The 14,765-nt window shown below is 36.0% G+C and overlaps 1 protein-coding gene, 1 long non-coding RNA gene, 1 other non-coding gene and 1 pseudogene across 3 annotated transcripts; 2 read left to right on the top strand and 2 right to left on the bottom strand.

Moving 5' to 3' along the window:
• The first annotated feature begins 264 nt into the window (after positions 1 to 264).
• LOC106387024 lies at positions 265 to 959 on the top strand. The gene is made up of 2 exons (XR_002656445.2): positions 265 to 655; positions 781 to 959. It is a non-coding gene; the product is annotated as an uncharacterized LOC106387024 (long non-coding RNA).
• An 8,328-nt stretch (positions 960 to 9,287) lies between these two features.
• Positions 9,288 to 11,605, top strand: LOC106391015 (serine/threonine-protein kinase STY13). Its single transcript, XM_013831580.3, has 6 exons — positions 9,288 to 9,923; positions 10,030 to 10,162; positions 10,250 to 10,445; positions 10,521 to 10,645; positions 10,730 to 10,888; positions 11,121 to 11,605. The coding sequence occupies exons 1-6, from the start codon at positions 9,802 to 9,804 to the stop codon at positions 11,433 to 11,435; spliced, it is 1,050 nt and encodes a 349-aa protein (XP_013687034.2). The 5' UTR covers positions 9,288 to 9,801; the 3' UTR covers positions 11,436 to 11,605.
• On the bottom strand, positions 11,501 to 14,485 carry LOC106393868 (annotated as a pseudogene).
• TRNAD-GUC lies at positions 14,215 to 14,286 on the bottom strand. The gene has a single exon. It is a non-coding gene; the product is annotated as a tRNA-Asp (tRNA).
• Positions 14,486 to 14,765: the final 280 nt, after the last annotated feature.

The raw sequence follows: 14,765 nt of genomic DNA on the forward strand, positions 1-14,765 counted from the left end.
TTAAAATTTATTTGTTGATATATTTAATAAATTAATGTAAATAATCAAATAGATGTAATTGATTATATGGATCTAGAGGTGTCAAAATGGGTCAACCCAACCCATAACCCAAATGGGTTGATTGTTAATGGGTCATGGATCAACCCAACCCATTTATTAAATGGGTTGGGTTGACCCATGACCCATTAAATTAAATGGGTTAATGGTTGATCCATCAACCCAACATTTTTCTAATGAACCATTTTTAAGTTGAAAACAAACTTGATTAAACCAACATGAGTATTGTCATGAGTATAAGTATCAACCGTATAAGTATCAACCCAACATGAGTATTGTCATGATCAAAACAAGAGAATAAGTATCAACCCAACATCTTTATAATCTAGTCTTCGATAACTTCATCTCCTCGATTTCAAACTTGAGCATTGGATCACAAACCACTTTGTTACTCTTCAGTTTACCTGAGGATTCAAATTATGCCACAGGAATCAAAAACTAGCATGGAGGAGTAAGGAACACGAGAGATATGTGACGTTTGAGCAAAGAAGTATCTTACCAGCTATATCAACTAATCAAGCTGCACCATAACTACAACACAATACACATAACTAAAACGAGTTATAGCTACATCTGTTTTCCTACCAAAAATCCTCAGGTAAACGTTGACCAGCATACCATCTTTTGTTCCCGTTAATAAACCCGTAGCAGGATCAAACCTGGTTCAAAAGAGAGATAAAGAGTCATGTACTCATGTGCATCAGCTCTGCTTTTATGTAACAGGAGGAAAAATTAGCTTACTTGGGGAGAAGATGCCGTGGACATTTCACAATAGCTTCTCAATGCTCAACAAGTAACCTTCTCAAGCTTTGCATTAGAATACTCTTGAAGATCAATAGCTTCCTGTCATATGGTTTATAAGCAAGTTGAAAACAGAGGCAATGTTAGTACATTCCAGATTCTATCACCAAGAGAAAAAAAATCACATGGGCAATAACAAGTTCTATACAAGAATCTCAAAACAGAAACTTGACACAATCAGACTAACATTCTAAATACACGACATACAGACAAAACCCAAAATTCAGAAACCGAAACTATAGCAGAAAAGAGGATTGGATTGGGATGTGATGTAGTAATTGTGGAGGAGATAAAGAACCATTAACAAGGAAATCATAAACCCAAGTGAATCTATAGATCGAACCCAAGCAAAAACGAACACAATCATAAACCCAAGCAAAAACGAACCCAAGCGAGAGAGAGACGGCGAGATGAGAGACGGAAGAAGTAAGAGAGAGAGAGAGACGGTGAGAGAGAGAGAGAGAGACGGCGAGATGAGAGCTTCAAGCTCCTTTCATGGTGAGATGAGAGACGGCGAAAGAGAGAGATGGCGAGAGAGAGATACGTGAGTTTTTTTTTTCTTTTGGGTTTTCTTAATTAAAAACTAAATGAGTCAGAGTTGACCCAACCCAATAAAACTATTTAACATGTTAACCCATTAATTTGTTAACCCATTAACCTATTAACTCATTAACCTATTAACCCATTAACCCTTTGGATCAAAAATAAACAGTTCATTTGGGTTAATGGGTCAATTTAGGTTGGGTTAACCCATGGGTCATGACCCATTTTGACATCCCTATATGGACCTAGTATAACTATTTTATTGTAGATAAAAATAGTACTTCTCTTTTAATAGAGAAGATAGTTGTAAAATCATAACTTTCATTATTTGTAATCTTATAACCTTAAATATTTTATGGATGACCTTGTGTTCACAACATGATTAAATTCAAAAGTACATAGTTGGAAATTGTTATTTACATTTTTGAAAAATCTGTTTTGTACGTTGCAGATGGATATATAAGGGATATAGATACAACTGTTGATGAACTGGGAATCCCAACAGAACTTCTCCCTATATGCTACCTACGGTTTCCCCTAACCACTCATAGCTTGAAGAAAGCTGATTATGAACCTCTGATTGATGGAGTTCGATCTCGAATGATTATTTGGTCGATAAAACTCTGTTCTTTGTTGGCCGCTTTCAATTAATCCAATCTGTGATTGTAAACAGTATAAACTTCCGAAGCTATGCATTTTGTCTTCCTAAAAAGTGTTTCGAGAAAACAGAAAGTCTTTGCACAGCCTTCTTGTGTTCTGGTTCTCCCCGTACTATTTCGAAGGCTAAAGTTGCATGAGAATGGGATGACCTCTACAAACCCAAAAGTTAAGGAGGAATAGGACTCTTACACAAAATTACTCAAGTGTTCTCCTTAAAACTGATATGGTGTCGTGTCTCGAATGAGCAATCTCTTTGGGTAGAATGGACAGTACATGTCATCTTGTTAAGCTAGAAGGCTGAGTTCTTAATTACCTATGGCTTTAATTGGGTCTAACCCGAATATGACACCCGACCCCAACGTGTACTATCTACACGATAATGGAGTCCAATTTTGATAGAGGCCGAACTTGATCTCATTTCACCATTTCCAACATGATAGAAAAACAAAAAAGGTGAAATAAGATATATCTGTTATGAAATAACTTATAATTTATAGTATCGAGAAATTTAAATAAGAGTAGAATTTAATACCCGTAGGAATCAAATAACACTAATATAAGGGAGATAGTTTATTATAAGGAAGAAGAAGAAGATGTAATGGTGTACAAAACAGTGAGATGAGTGATGGTATTTATAGTGAGCAACAATACATAAAATATCAAAGATGGTGCTTGATTTGGTAAATGAGTGGGTGATCATAGTGCTTGATGAGTAGATGATCATAGTGCTTGAGTTGGTAAAGGAGTGGAGGATCATTTCAAAGTTTATCTTATAACACTCCCCCTTGATCATCCATCTTGTATTAAATTAAGTTTCGTAACACTCCACTTGGAGACCGGTGTCACTCTCCGCTTTCGCTTAACGTCTTTGTTGCCTCGTTAAAAACCTTTCTAGGAAAACCCAATGGGAAAAACCATAGTTAGGTAAAAAGAGTACAACTACGTAAGCTCCCCCTCGATTGAGCAGTCATAGATCCTTCTGATGACGCATTCCAATGTTATGGACATGTTTTCTGAATACCGAAGTAGGAAGTGCTTTTGTGAAGAGGTCGGCTGCATTGTCGCATGATCGGACATATCTTACTTCAATCTCTTTCTTCTTCTCGAGCTCTTGAGTGTATGAGAAGAACTTTGGATGTATATGTTTTGTTCTATCACTTTTGATATATCCTTCCTTCGTTTGAGCAACACATGCTGCATTGTCTTCATATAGAATAGTTGGCCCCGTACTTTTGTCAATCCCACTACTTGAACAAATGTGTTGGCTTATTGATCTTAGCCATACGCATTCTTTACTTGCTTCATGGAGTGCGATGATCTCAGCATGATTTGAAGAGGTAGCCACAAGCGTTTGTTTCTGAGAACGCCAAGATAGAGAAGTGCCTTCGATCGTAAAAACATATCCTGTTTGCGATCGGGCTTTGTGTGGATCTGAAAGATATCCTGCATCTGCAAAACCAACCATTTGACCATTTGAATCTTTAGGGTAAAATAAGCCTAAATCAATAGTCCCTTGTAAGTAACGAAAGACATGTTTAATTCCATTCCAATGTCTTCGTGTTGGAGATGAGCTAAATCTTGCTAGAAGATTAACAGCGAATGATATATCAGGCCGTGTACAATTTGCAAGGTACATCAACGCTCCAATTGCACTTAGATATGGTACTTCCGGACCAAGTATCTCTTTTTTTTCCTCAGGTGGTCGAAATGGATCACTTTCAATGTTAAGTGATCTGACGACCATCGGAGTACTAAGACGATTAGATTTATCCATATTAAAGCGTTTCAACACTCTTTTGGTGTATGTAGATTGATGTACAAATATATCATTTTGAAAATGTTCTATTTGAAGGCCAAGACAATATTGTGTCTTTCCGAGATCTTTCATCTCAAATTCTCCTTTTAGATATTCTGATGACTTTTGTATTTCCTTCTGAGTTCCAATAATATTTAGATCATCAACATATACCGCAATTATCACAAATCCGGATGTTGTTTTCTTGATGAAAACACATGGGCATATAGGATCATTCACATATCCTTCTTTTGTTAAATGTTCACTAAGACGATTGTACCACATACGTCCAGATTGTTTTAACCCATATAATGATCTTTGCAATTTTATTGCACATAACTCTTTAGGTTTGGAACTTAATGCTTCTGGCATTTTAAATCCATCAGGGATTTTCATGTAGATATTAGTATCTAATGATCCGTATAGATAAGCTGTAACAGCAACCATGAGACGCATCTCAAGATTTTTATCAGCGGCTAGACTCATCAGGAATCTAAATGTGATCGCATCCATTACAGGAGAATATGTTTCCTCATAATCAATACCAGGTCTTTGAGAAAATCTTTGGGCTACAAGGCGAGCTTTATACCTTGTAATCTCATTTTTCTCATTTCGTTTTCGAACGAAAATCCATCTGTACCCAACTGGTCTCACATCTTCAGGTGTGAGTACAATAGATCCAAACACTTTTCGTTTGTTAAGCGAATCAAGTTCGATTTGTATTGCTTGTTTCCATTTATTCCAATCATGTCTCTTTTGACATTCATATATGGATTTCGGTTCTGGATCATTGGTATCTTCATTTACCTCACTTGACACGATATATGAGAAAACATCATCAAGGTCATTTTGTTCATTTCTATTCCATATCCTTTTATTATGGATGTAATTAATAGAAATCTCATGATTATCTTTCGATTCATGATGCTCTGATTCATCAGAATCCTTATCATTTATTTCTTCCAAAATATTTTCTGCTATTTTGGGTGCATCATATATTTCAGCTTTCTTCTGTTTCCTAGGATTCTTATCCTTAGAACCAGCAGGTCTACCACGCTTCAGGCGTGTTTTTGGCTCTCGTGTGTCATCCTCCTTTTCTTGTTCATTTGGCATTTTGATACGAGCAGGAGCATTTGCAGCTGGTATATGAGATTTAGTTACCGTCTTGGTATCTGCAAATGCATCAGGTAGCTGGTTAGCTATACTCTGTAAATGCATAATTCGTCGAACTTCTAGTTATGACTCTTTAGTAGGAGGATCAAGATATAACAATGATGGTACACTCCATTTTATATCACTTCCAACATTTTTGTTTTCTCCCCCTAGAACTGGGAATACATTTTCGTCAAAATGACAATCAGCAAAACGTGCTGTAAAGACGTCACCAGTTTGTGGTTCTAGGTATCTTATAATTGATGGAGAATCACGACCAACATATATTTCCGACCTTCTTTGTGGTCCCATCTTTGTTCGTTGTGGTGGTGCTACAGGCACATATACCGCACAACCAAAGATTCTAAAGTGGAAAATGTTTGGTTCTCGACCAAACGCTAACTGTAGTGGAGAATACTTATGGTATGCACTTGGTCTGATCCGAATGAGTGCTTCTGCATGCAAAATGGCATGTCCCCATACAGAGGTTGGAAGTTTTGATCTCATAATCAATGGTCTTGCAATCAATTGCAGACGCTTAATTAAAGATTCAGCCAAACCATTTTGCGTATGAACATGAGCAACCGAATGTTCAACTTCAATTCCCATTACCATACAATAGTCATTGAATGCTTGGGATGTGAATTCACCAGCGTTGTCTTGTCTAACTCTTTTAATAGTATAATCAGGAAACTGTGCTCGCAGTTTGATTATCTGAGTTAGAAATCTCGGAAATGCCACATTTCGAGATGATAATAGACAAATGTGTGACCATCTACTGGATGCGTCAATTAATACCATAAAATAGTGGAATGGTCCACATGGTGGATGTATCGGTCCACATATATCACCTTGAATTCTTTCAAGGAACTTTGGTGATTCTTTATCGATTTTGGTTGGCGATGGCCTTACGATCAATTTTCCTAGAGAACATGCAACACATGTCATTTTATTCCCTTGAGAAATCTCCTGGATTTTCAGTGAATGACTATGTGAGCTCTCAATGATTCTACGCATCATTGTAGTGCCTGGATGGCCAAGGCGATCACGCCATAATGTGAACTCTTACTACAAGATTTGATTCGATCTCATCGATATAAGTATGATGTAATCCCGAAGGAAGTTCTGGAAACTTTTCCAATATGTGTTTTCTGCCACATTTTTCAGAAATTACATACATGTATTTCTTTCCATCCTCAGTTGCAGACTGAGTATCATATCCGTGAAGATATATGTCTTTAAAACTCAACAAATTCCTTTTAGAACTCGGAGAATATAAAGCATTATTTATGGAAAATTTTGTTCCATTCGGCAAAGTAAAGTTTGCTTTACCAGTTCCTTCAATCACGTCTGCAGGACATGATATTGTATTGACGACAATTCTTGTCGGTTTTATTTCAGAGAAATATCTCTTTTGTCTCAGAATAGTGTGCGTTGTTCCACTATCTGTTATGCATATTTCACGAATCTGTTTCTTGGATTTTGCTCCATTAGTATTTTGATCCATTTCTGAAATTATCATAAACATTAAATAAAAGTGAAACGTGAAATCTATTCATTGATTATATAAAGAAAACACACAATAATTATACATATATTGTTGTTAAAACAACATTATTCTTTAAAAACATAATTATTATACATTACAAATGAGGACTATTCAGCAGTCTTATTAGAAACATTTCCGTACTCTTCAAGAGTATTCTAGTCCAGCTCATTTGCGAAATCAGAGGATTCAAGGTATGAGGTCCCTTCAACGTTTTCCGTGAGGTTCACCTCTTTAGCCTTTCCTTTTATGGATTCTTGATATAACTTGCACAAATGTGGGGGAGTACGACAGGTACGGGACCAATGTCCTTTACATCCACATCTGTAACATACAGTCTCACTTTTCTTTGTGGTATCCTCTTCGGTTTCTTTACCTTTATGAGGTTATTCAGATCTAACCCATTTGTTAGATCTAATACTTTTAGGATAGTAAGGCTTTCCACGTTTGTTGTTGAAACGCCGACCACGACCTCGGTTGGTATGGTTTCTCCTTCCCGAATATTCTACCGCCGTAGCATTCACTTCGGGAAATGCCTTGGCTCCCGTAGGTCGGGAATTATGGTTTTTGATTAGTAACTCATCGTTCTTTTCAGCCAACATGAGTGTTACCATCAATTCAGAAAATTTGGTGTACCCACATTTTCTGTAAATTCGGGATAAGACGTTGTGTTCTTTGTGGAAAGTATTGTATGTCTTGTCAAGCATTTCTGCTTCGGTGACAGGGTTACCACAATATTTTAATTGTGCAACTATCCTCAAGATAGTGGAATTGTAATCTCTAACCCTTTGGAAATCCTGAAACCTCAGGGTTTTCCACTCTTCAAGAGCGTGAGGGAGATTGATTTCCTTCTGATTATCGAATCTGTCTTTCAAGGCTTGCCATAGTACGGCTGGGTCCTCAACGTCTCCATAGTCGTGAGTTAGATTCTCATCTAAATGCTTCTTCAGGAAGATTATCGCTTCGGCTATATGCTCGGGTGGCGATTTGTTACCGACTTTTATCGCTTCGGTTATCTTTTTTATTACAAGATAAGGTTTCACATTTGTGACCCATCTGACATAATTTTCGCCGGTTATTTTCAGAGCCGGGAACTGGAGTTTCTCGACGTTTGCCATTTGTATTTCTAAAACACAAAATAATAATTTTATTAGAAACTTCATAATTTAAAAACCGTTTACATTAATCATACAAGCAATAACAAATAAATATAATGTAAACAAACATAAGGCGATGTTAATGCCAAAATATTCATCAGTGGTTCCTCCAACAAAAATAAAATACATAGCCGAAAAAATATAAATCGCACATAAAATTAAAGCTAAGCGACTCATCTTCATTGCGATTGAAAAACCGAAATATGGCGATTTGAAAATTTTGAGAGGAGATGAAATATTTTGGATGAGTGAATGAAGTGAAAAATGAGTTGTATTTATAGATAAAAATCACTGTTCATGACCGTTGGAAAAAGGGTAAAAATTTGAAAATTTTTCTTTGTGACCGTTGGGGTTAAATCGAGTGCACCGAAAATCAGTCTGAAAATATCGTATTAAACGATCAATCAAATCCATTAAATTTCATAAAATTTTGATAAAAATAAAAATTATGGTGAATAAATATTTTTTGTTATGATAATAAATTATGCGACGGCTCAGCCGGTCAATGCAGAATAATAAATAAATTATACGGCGGCTCGGCCGACCAATTAGCAATAAACAAAATATAAGGCGGCTCAGCCGACCAGTTAATAACAAACATAATATAAGGCGGCTCGGCCAACCAATTAACAATAAACATGATATAAGGCGGCTCGGCCGACCAATAAATTAATTAAAATATTAATAATTTAGGCGGTATTCTGGCCATTATAACATAATATAAATAATAGTACATGCGGTATACCGACCATTATAGCAGGGTATATATGATACAATAAATTTTACCGAATTGCAGAACGATCGTGCTGATAACGTGTTATGAAATAACTTATAATTTATAGTATCGAAAAATTTAAATAAGAGTAGAATTTAATACCTGTAGGAAGTAAATAACAGTAATATAAGGGAAATAGTTTATTATAAGGAAGAAGAAGAAGATGTAATGGTGTACAAAAGAGTGAGATGAGTAATGGTATTTATACTGAGCAACAATACATAAAATATCAAAGATGGTGCTTGATTTGGTAAATGAGTGGATGATCATATTACTTGATGAGTAGATGATCATAGTGCTTGAGTCGGTAAAGAAGTGAAGTATCATTTCAAAGTTTATCCTATAACAATATCATCATTTGTTTAGTTGTTACAATTATATGGTCTCCTTTGTAAAGTACCAAAGGACAGACTGATCTTTAAATTTTATATAAAGTAAAAATTGAAAAAGGGCCCACATTTCTCACCCCACCGACGATTTTTATTTCTTTTTTTGGACCACCATCTTTTATTACACGTACAAATCTTTTGTCCTTTTGTCAATCAATCAAAGAGTGTTGGGTTGTTGAAGAAAAACTAATAAAAGACTTTGTTTTGTTTTGTTTCTTCCTTTAAAAAGAGAAAGACTTGTTTCACTGCTCTGACGGTCTAGGAAACTTCCATTTTTTTTGTATTAATTTGACTTATTCCCGGTTTAAGATTTGTGTAAGTCCGGTTCGTTGGATCAATTTCGGTGATTTCGTCCTGTTTATGCCTCTGTAAATCATGCCGACCAACAAAAAAAAGACAGAACAAAATATGGAGAGAGACAAAGACAAAAAGATATGAGATTTCTTGTCACTTTACTTGCACATAAAAAGCGAACATCTTTCGATCATTCAATCTTCTTGTCCTAAACTTATCGAAATCCAAAAAGAAAACAAATGTTTTATAAATTCATATAAATCTCAAACTCCAACATAAAAAAAAAGTAAGGACTATTAATCATCAAGTTTTGACCACTTCTCTCCATCTGGGTTTCATCTTCAGTTCCCATTTTGTCAACTCAAGTTCAGCCCCAAACAGAGAGAGAGCGATCTTTCTTTTTGTCTTTGCTATTCACAAAATTGAGATTATTGTTTATATCTCAAGTCTTTTTTTGTTTTTGATTACATTTATGGACGTCTCTTGATTTCTCTTTATAGCCCCTCTTTCTAAAAGCCATTTTGTTTCTTTCTGATTGTACCAAGAATGAATGATCGTCAAAAGGGTTTCGATTTGACAGGTTTCTAACTATATAAAAAAAAAGATCATCAAAATCTTAAAAACTTTTTGAAATGGGATCTGGAACTGGGTTTTACTCAGATCAACTAGATCCTAAATGGGTCGTTGATCCTCAACATCTCTTTGTTGGTCCCAAGATTGGTGAAGGATTTCATGCCAAAATCTATGAAGGAAAGTAAGTTCATTATCTAGTTTTTGACTTCAGTTAATATTGTTTCCTTTTTTTCATTGGAGTTTGTTCTTCTTGAACTAGTTCTTGAACTTTGGTTTTCTTGTTTTAGGTATAAAAACAAAACAGTTGCTATAAAGATTATTAAAAAGGGAGAATCTCCTGAAGAGATCGCCAAAAGAGATAGCAGATTTGCAAGAGAGGTCTCTATGTTGTCTAAAGTTCAACACAAGAATTTGGTCAAGGTTCAGCATCTTTCTTGCTAAATGAGTTTGGTTAGAGTTAGAGACAACACTACAAACGTTCTGATTAGGTTTTTTTTGTGTGTGTAGTTCATTGGAGCTTGCAAAGAACCAATCATGGTTATAGTCACTGAGCTTTTACTCGGTGGTACATTGCGTAAATACCTTGTGAGTTTGCGTCCAGGGCGTTTGGACATACGTTTAGCTGTTGGGTTTGCTCTTGACATTGCTCGAGCAATGGAATGTTTACACTCTCATGGAATCATTCATCGTGACCTCAAACCAGGTAACATTTAAAAACCAATAACCACACTTTCAAGACTTTATAAATAAAAAAACTTATAATCATTTTGGATTGCAGAGAACTTGATCTTGACCGCAGATTACAAGACCGTTAAACTAGCGGATTTCGGTTTAGCTAGGGAAGAGTCACTAACCGAGATGATGACTGCAGAAACTGGTACTTATCGTTGGATGGCTCCTGAGGTACTAACTTATATGTAACACGATGGAATCATTTATTTGGTTCTAGAATTTTGCTTAATCCCAAATTATGGTTTTATTAAACAGCTTTATAGCACGGTCACATTGAGGCAAGGTGAGAAAAAACACTATAACCACAAGGTAGATGCGTACAGCTTCGCCATTGTCTTGTGGGAGCTTATCCACAACAAGTTACCTTTTGAAGGCATGTCAAATCTCCAAGCTGCTTACGCTGCTGCATTCAAGGTTTGTTTCTTGAATCCTACTTTTTGGTTCTTGACTTCTTGATTCCGACTGTTTTAGTCTTGAATGTCAACAGTTTTGATTTTTGATGCTCAATTGAATGATTCTTGATACCAAGAGTTGGTTCTTGATTTGGAAACCCTTTGGTTATTGATTCTCAAACCTTTTATACTACTGGTGAAACTGGTTGTGCTTAAACGGATTGTTTATGTGTTTGTTTACATTTTCCGGTTAGAACGTGAGGCCGAGTGCAGATGATTTACCGGAGGATTTAGCAATGATAGTAACATCTTGCTGGAAAGAAGATCCAAACGACAGACCAAACTTCACAGAGATTATTCAACTTCTCTTACGTTACCTCTCCACAATCTCAGCACCGGAGCTTGTTCCTCCCTCAATGAAACGTGTTTTCTCGTCAGAAAACACCGTTCTGCCACCAGAATCGCCGAGAACTTGCTCACTGATGGCTGTTAGAGACGGAGATCAGATTACTACAGACACAAACTCGCCTGAGAAGGAAGGCAGAGGAAGCTTCTTTTTCTGCTGCTAATTTTAGATGATTGTGATTGGTTTATTGGTTAATAAAAGGGAACTGAGAGGAAGTGGTTTAAAAAATATAATGAATAATAAATGTATTTAATTTGGTTAAAGATTTACAGCTTAGAGTTATTGTTATAAATTTGTTGAAATTATGTATAGTTTGGTTATGTTTTTCAATTACTACCAGATATGAAGAAACAAAACAAACAAGGTCTTGTTATGTCAACAATACATAGGACTAAATTGTATCCTAATGAAGAATCCTAGCTGAACCAACATAGATCATGTATCCAACTTCCAGCAGACTTAACCAAAAGTAGAAAACATTAGAGTTTGCTCACTAGTTAACTCTTTGGAAAAAACTTGACCTGGATTTTGCACTTGGACGAAGCTCTTGGAATCATTAGCAGGTCAGCCATGATTTGCAGCTTTGCTTCACTTGATGTCGCCCGAGTACAAACCTCCACCAGCTCAAGGCATGGCAACTTTCCCAAGAAATGCTTCATTTGTTCAAGCTCGTTGACAGAACCATTGTACTCGTTTATCTTCAGGACCTCCACCGGACAAGACAATAGGCAAGAATACTCTGAATAATCATAGTGTACGGAACCCATAAAACAAAATAAAAGAAATATTTACAATTACAATTTGGATTCAAGATTTACTATAGCAAATAGCTTCAGGGATATATACCTCGATGATGAGAGTCGTTAGATTTGGAAATTTCTTTACCACATTTGTTAGAGAAAACCAACATCGTTCAGAAAGGCCAAGAGATAACTGAGACACCATTACAAACATTGGGATTGATTCATTCAAGACATCAAACATCTGAAACATTAAAAAAAAAAAAAAAAATTCAGCAATCAATTGCAACTTCAAGATTATAATCAAAAGAGAGCTGGGGCACAGTTTACCTCCACAGCTTCACTGGTTAAGCTCAAAATCCCAACGTTTTTTAAACGATTAATCAGAGTCATGGGATAGAAAGTAGTTGCATGGTAAGGCCTCCAGACACCTTCCTCATCAACCCAAAGATTGAGATTAGCTTCAACAAGGGAGTTGAGATTAACAATTAGATACTCCTTGGGAACATAGTCAGAATACTCCAAGTAGGTTAGAGGAGGAGTATCGAAGCTAACGTTATCAAACTCATGGGTAAGACACCGAGAATCAACTCTAATGTTCTCCTCGTCAGTTTCATCATAAGAAAACCACTACCTACGTCGAATAGTGAGTCTCTTAAGGGTCGTACTAGAGACGGTGGACTGAGAAAGAAGCGTATTAAACGCGCAGCGGCCATCGGAACCAAAGAACCGAACAGAGTCTAGAACAAGAGACTTGAGAGATGGAAGACAGACATCCGCATGGATAGCTTCAATGACAAAACCAGAACCTAGTTTCATAGTAGAAACTGTCTTGCAGGTAAAAACATCACAAGGCAGTGAATAATAATAATGTCGTTTTCTGGCAACTTTGATGTGGAGTTCAAGAACCAAAACACCACGGTTCACCACGTGACGGAGACAACGGTTGATAAGGTCTTCATACCGAGCGACATGTTTACATTTGAGTGAGAATGTCCTGACGCGAGAGCTGACAGGTAGAGCCAATCAGCCAATACTCGATCCGCGAAATCCTTGAAACGTCCTCCTGCACGTTTAAGTGAGCCACTGAAGTGAAGGTTTGGTATGATGGTGACGAGAGTACGCCACCGTTTTGAGAGAAGAGTAGCGAAAGCAGCTTCCTTTGCAGAGAGAAAGGAACCAATGTGGTGAAGAATCTCATCTGGTAGATCACTGATTCTATCCTTTTTTTTTTTTTTTGTTAAAATCCAAGAGAAACCCTTTTCACTGCTAAGAAGAAAAAGAAACGAAACTCAATTCTAGACTTTAAATCAGCCAGAGTAACTAAAATGGGAGGTTTGCAGAAATACTGGTAGACGGTGACGAAGAATCTGATCAACTCTTAAGTAGAACGGTGAATCGATTTACATTATTAGTAAACCGAATTTTCCATCTTTGAAGCGAACTTTGAGCCAGGGGTGGGTGTTCGGTTATCCGTTCGGGTTCGGGTAGGGTATTTCGAATTTTCAGATATTTCGGTATAGAGGTGTAGAACCTGTTCAAGTATTTCTGTACTTCGGATCGGGTTCGGATATTTTTAGTTCAGATTCAGTTATTTCGGATCAGATTCGTATATTTAGATTTCGAAAACAAAAATGTCATATTTCTCAAATTTCTTGTATTTAAAAATATTACTTTCACATAAATAATTTTTTTTTTTATTTTAATAGATTAAATGGTTAATAGATTTGGACATGACATTTTGAAACTAAAATGACATCAATTTGGTTATTGTTTTTAAGTTTTGGATGTAACTTTTTTGTTAATTCTTGAATAAAAAACTTAGCATGCATTTTAAATGAGTATCAAATCATTTTCTCTGTAATTGTATGTATATCATATGAACTTAAAGTATGTGTAATATCAATATAAACATTTTATATAAGATGAGAGATAAAAACCAGAAATATAAGGTTAATTATACATATGTTCGGTTATCCATTCGGATTCGGATATTACCCGTTCGGGTTCGGATATCCAATCTCTCCTAATTCAATATCCGTTCGGATATTTTGCTATGCTAATTCGGTTCGGATTTCGATTTGGATTTTTCGGATCGGATTCGGGTAAAGTGTTCACCCCTACTCTGAGCAATGGTGGATCAATCTTCAAAAAACCCGCAAATGCATCGCAAAGAATATGTCTTGGAAATAAAATAAAATGCGCCGTTGCCGGGTCTCGAACCCGGGTCACCCGCGTGACAGGCGGGAATACTTACCACTGTACTACAACGACTTTGTTGCAAGTGATAATAATAGTTCTAAATTAATTAATAGTTTTGTACTAGTACCCAACTATTCGTATTTCTTTTAATTTCCCCAAAATCTGTTTTAATTCTCCAGTATTTCGATCTTAGGAGACAATTGTTAGATTTCAATTCTCTAAATCGCCCATGATCATGTAACACGTTATTGTTGATAGAGTTGTGATACATGTCCACGGTTTACAGTTTGTAATTTGTGATCAATAAAATCATTGAGTTGGCAAAAAAAAAGAGAGTTGTGATACATGTATACGAAAGAATCAAATTATTACTTGAGGATAGAAAGTAAATATTTGTGTAGTAAATGGGAATGATATGAAACAAAATCATATCTTCCTATACATAAATTTGTATATGTCACAAATATTTGTTACTTTCAGTTGACTTGAAATTGGATGATTAAGGAAACCTTCGAGTGATTTTCGGATTTAATTTTCATTGAAGAGAATAA

Source organism: Brassica napus, chromosome C4 (assembly GCF_020379485.1).
Source record: "Brassica napus cultivar Da-Ae chromosome C4, Da-Ae, whole genome shotgun sequence".
NCBI classification, from domain to species: Eukaryota; Viridiplantae; Streptophyta; class Magnoliopsida; order Brassicales; family Brassicaceae; genus Brassica; species Brassica napus.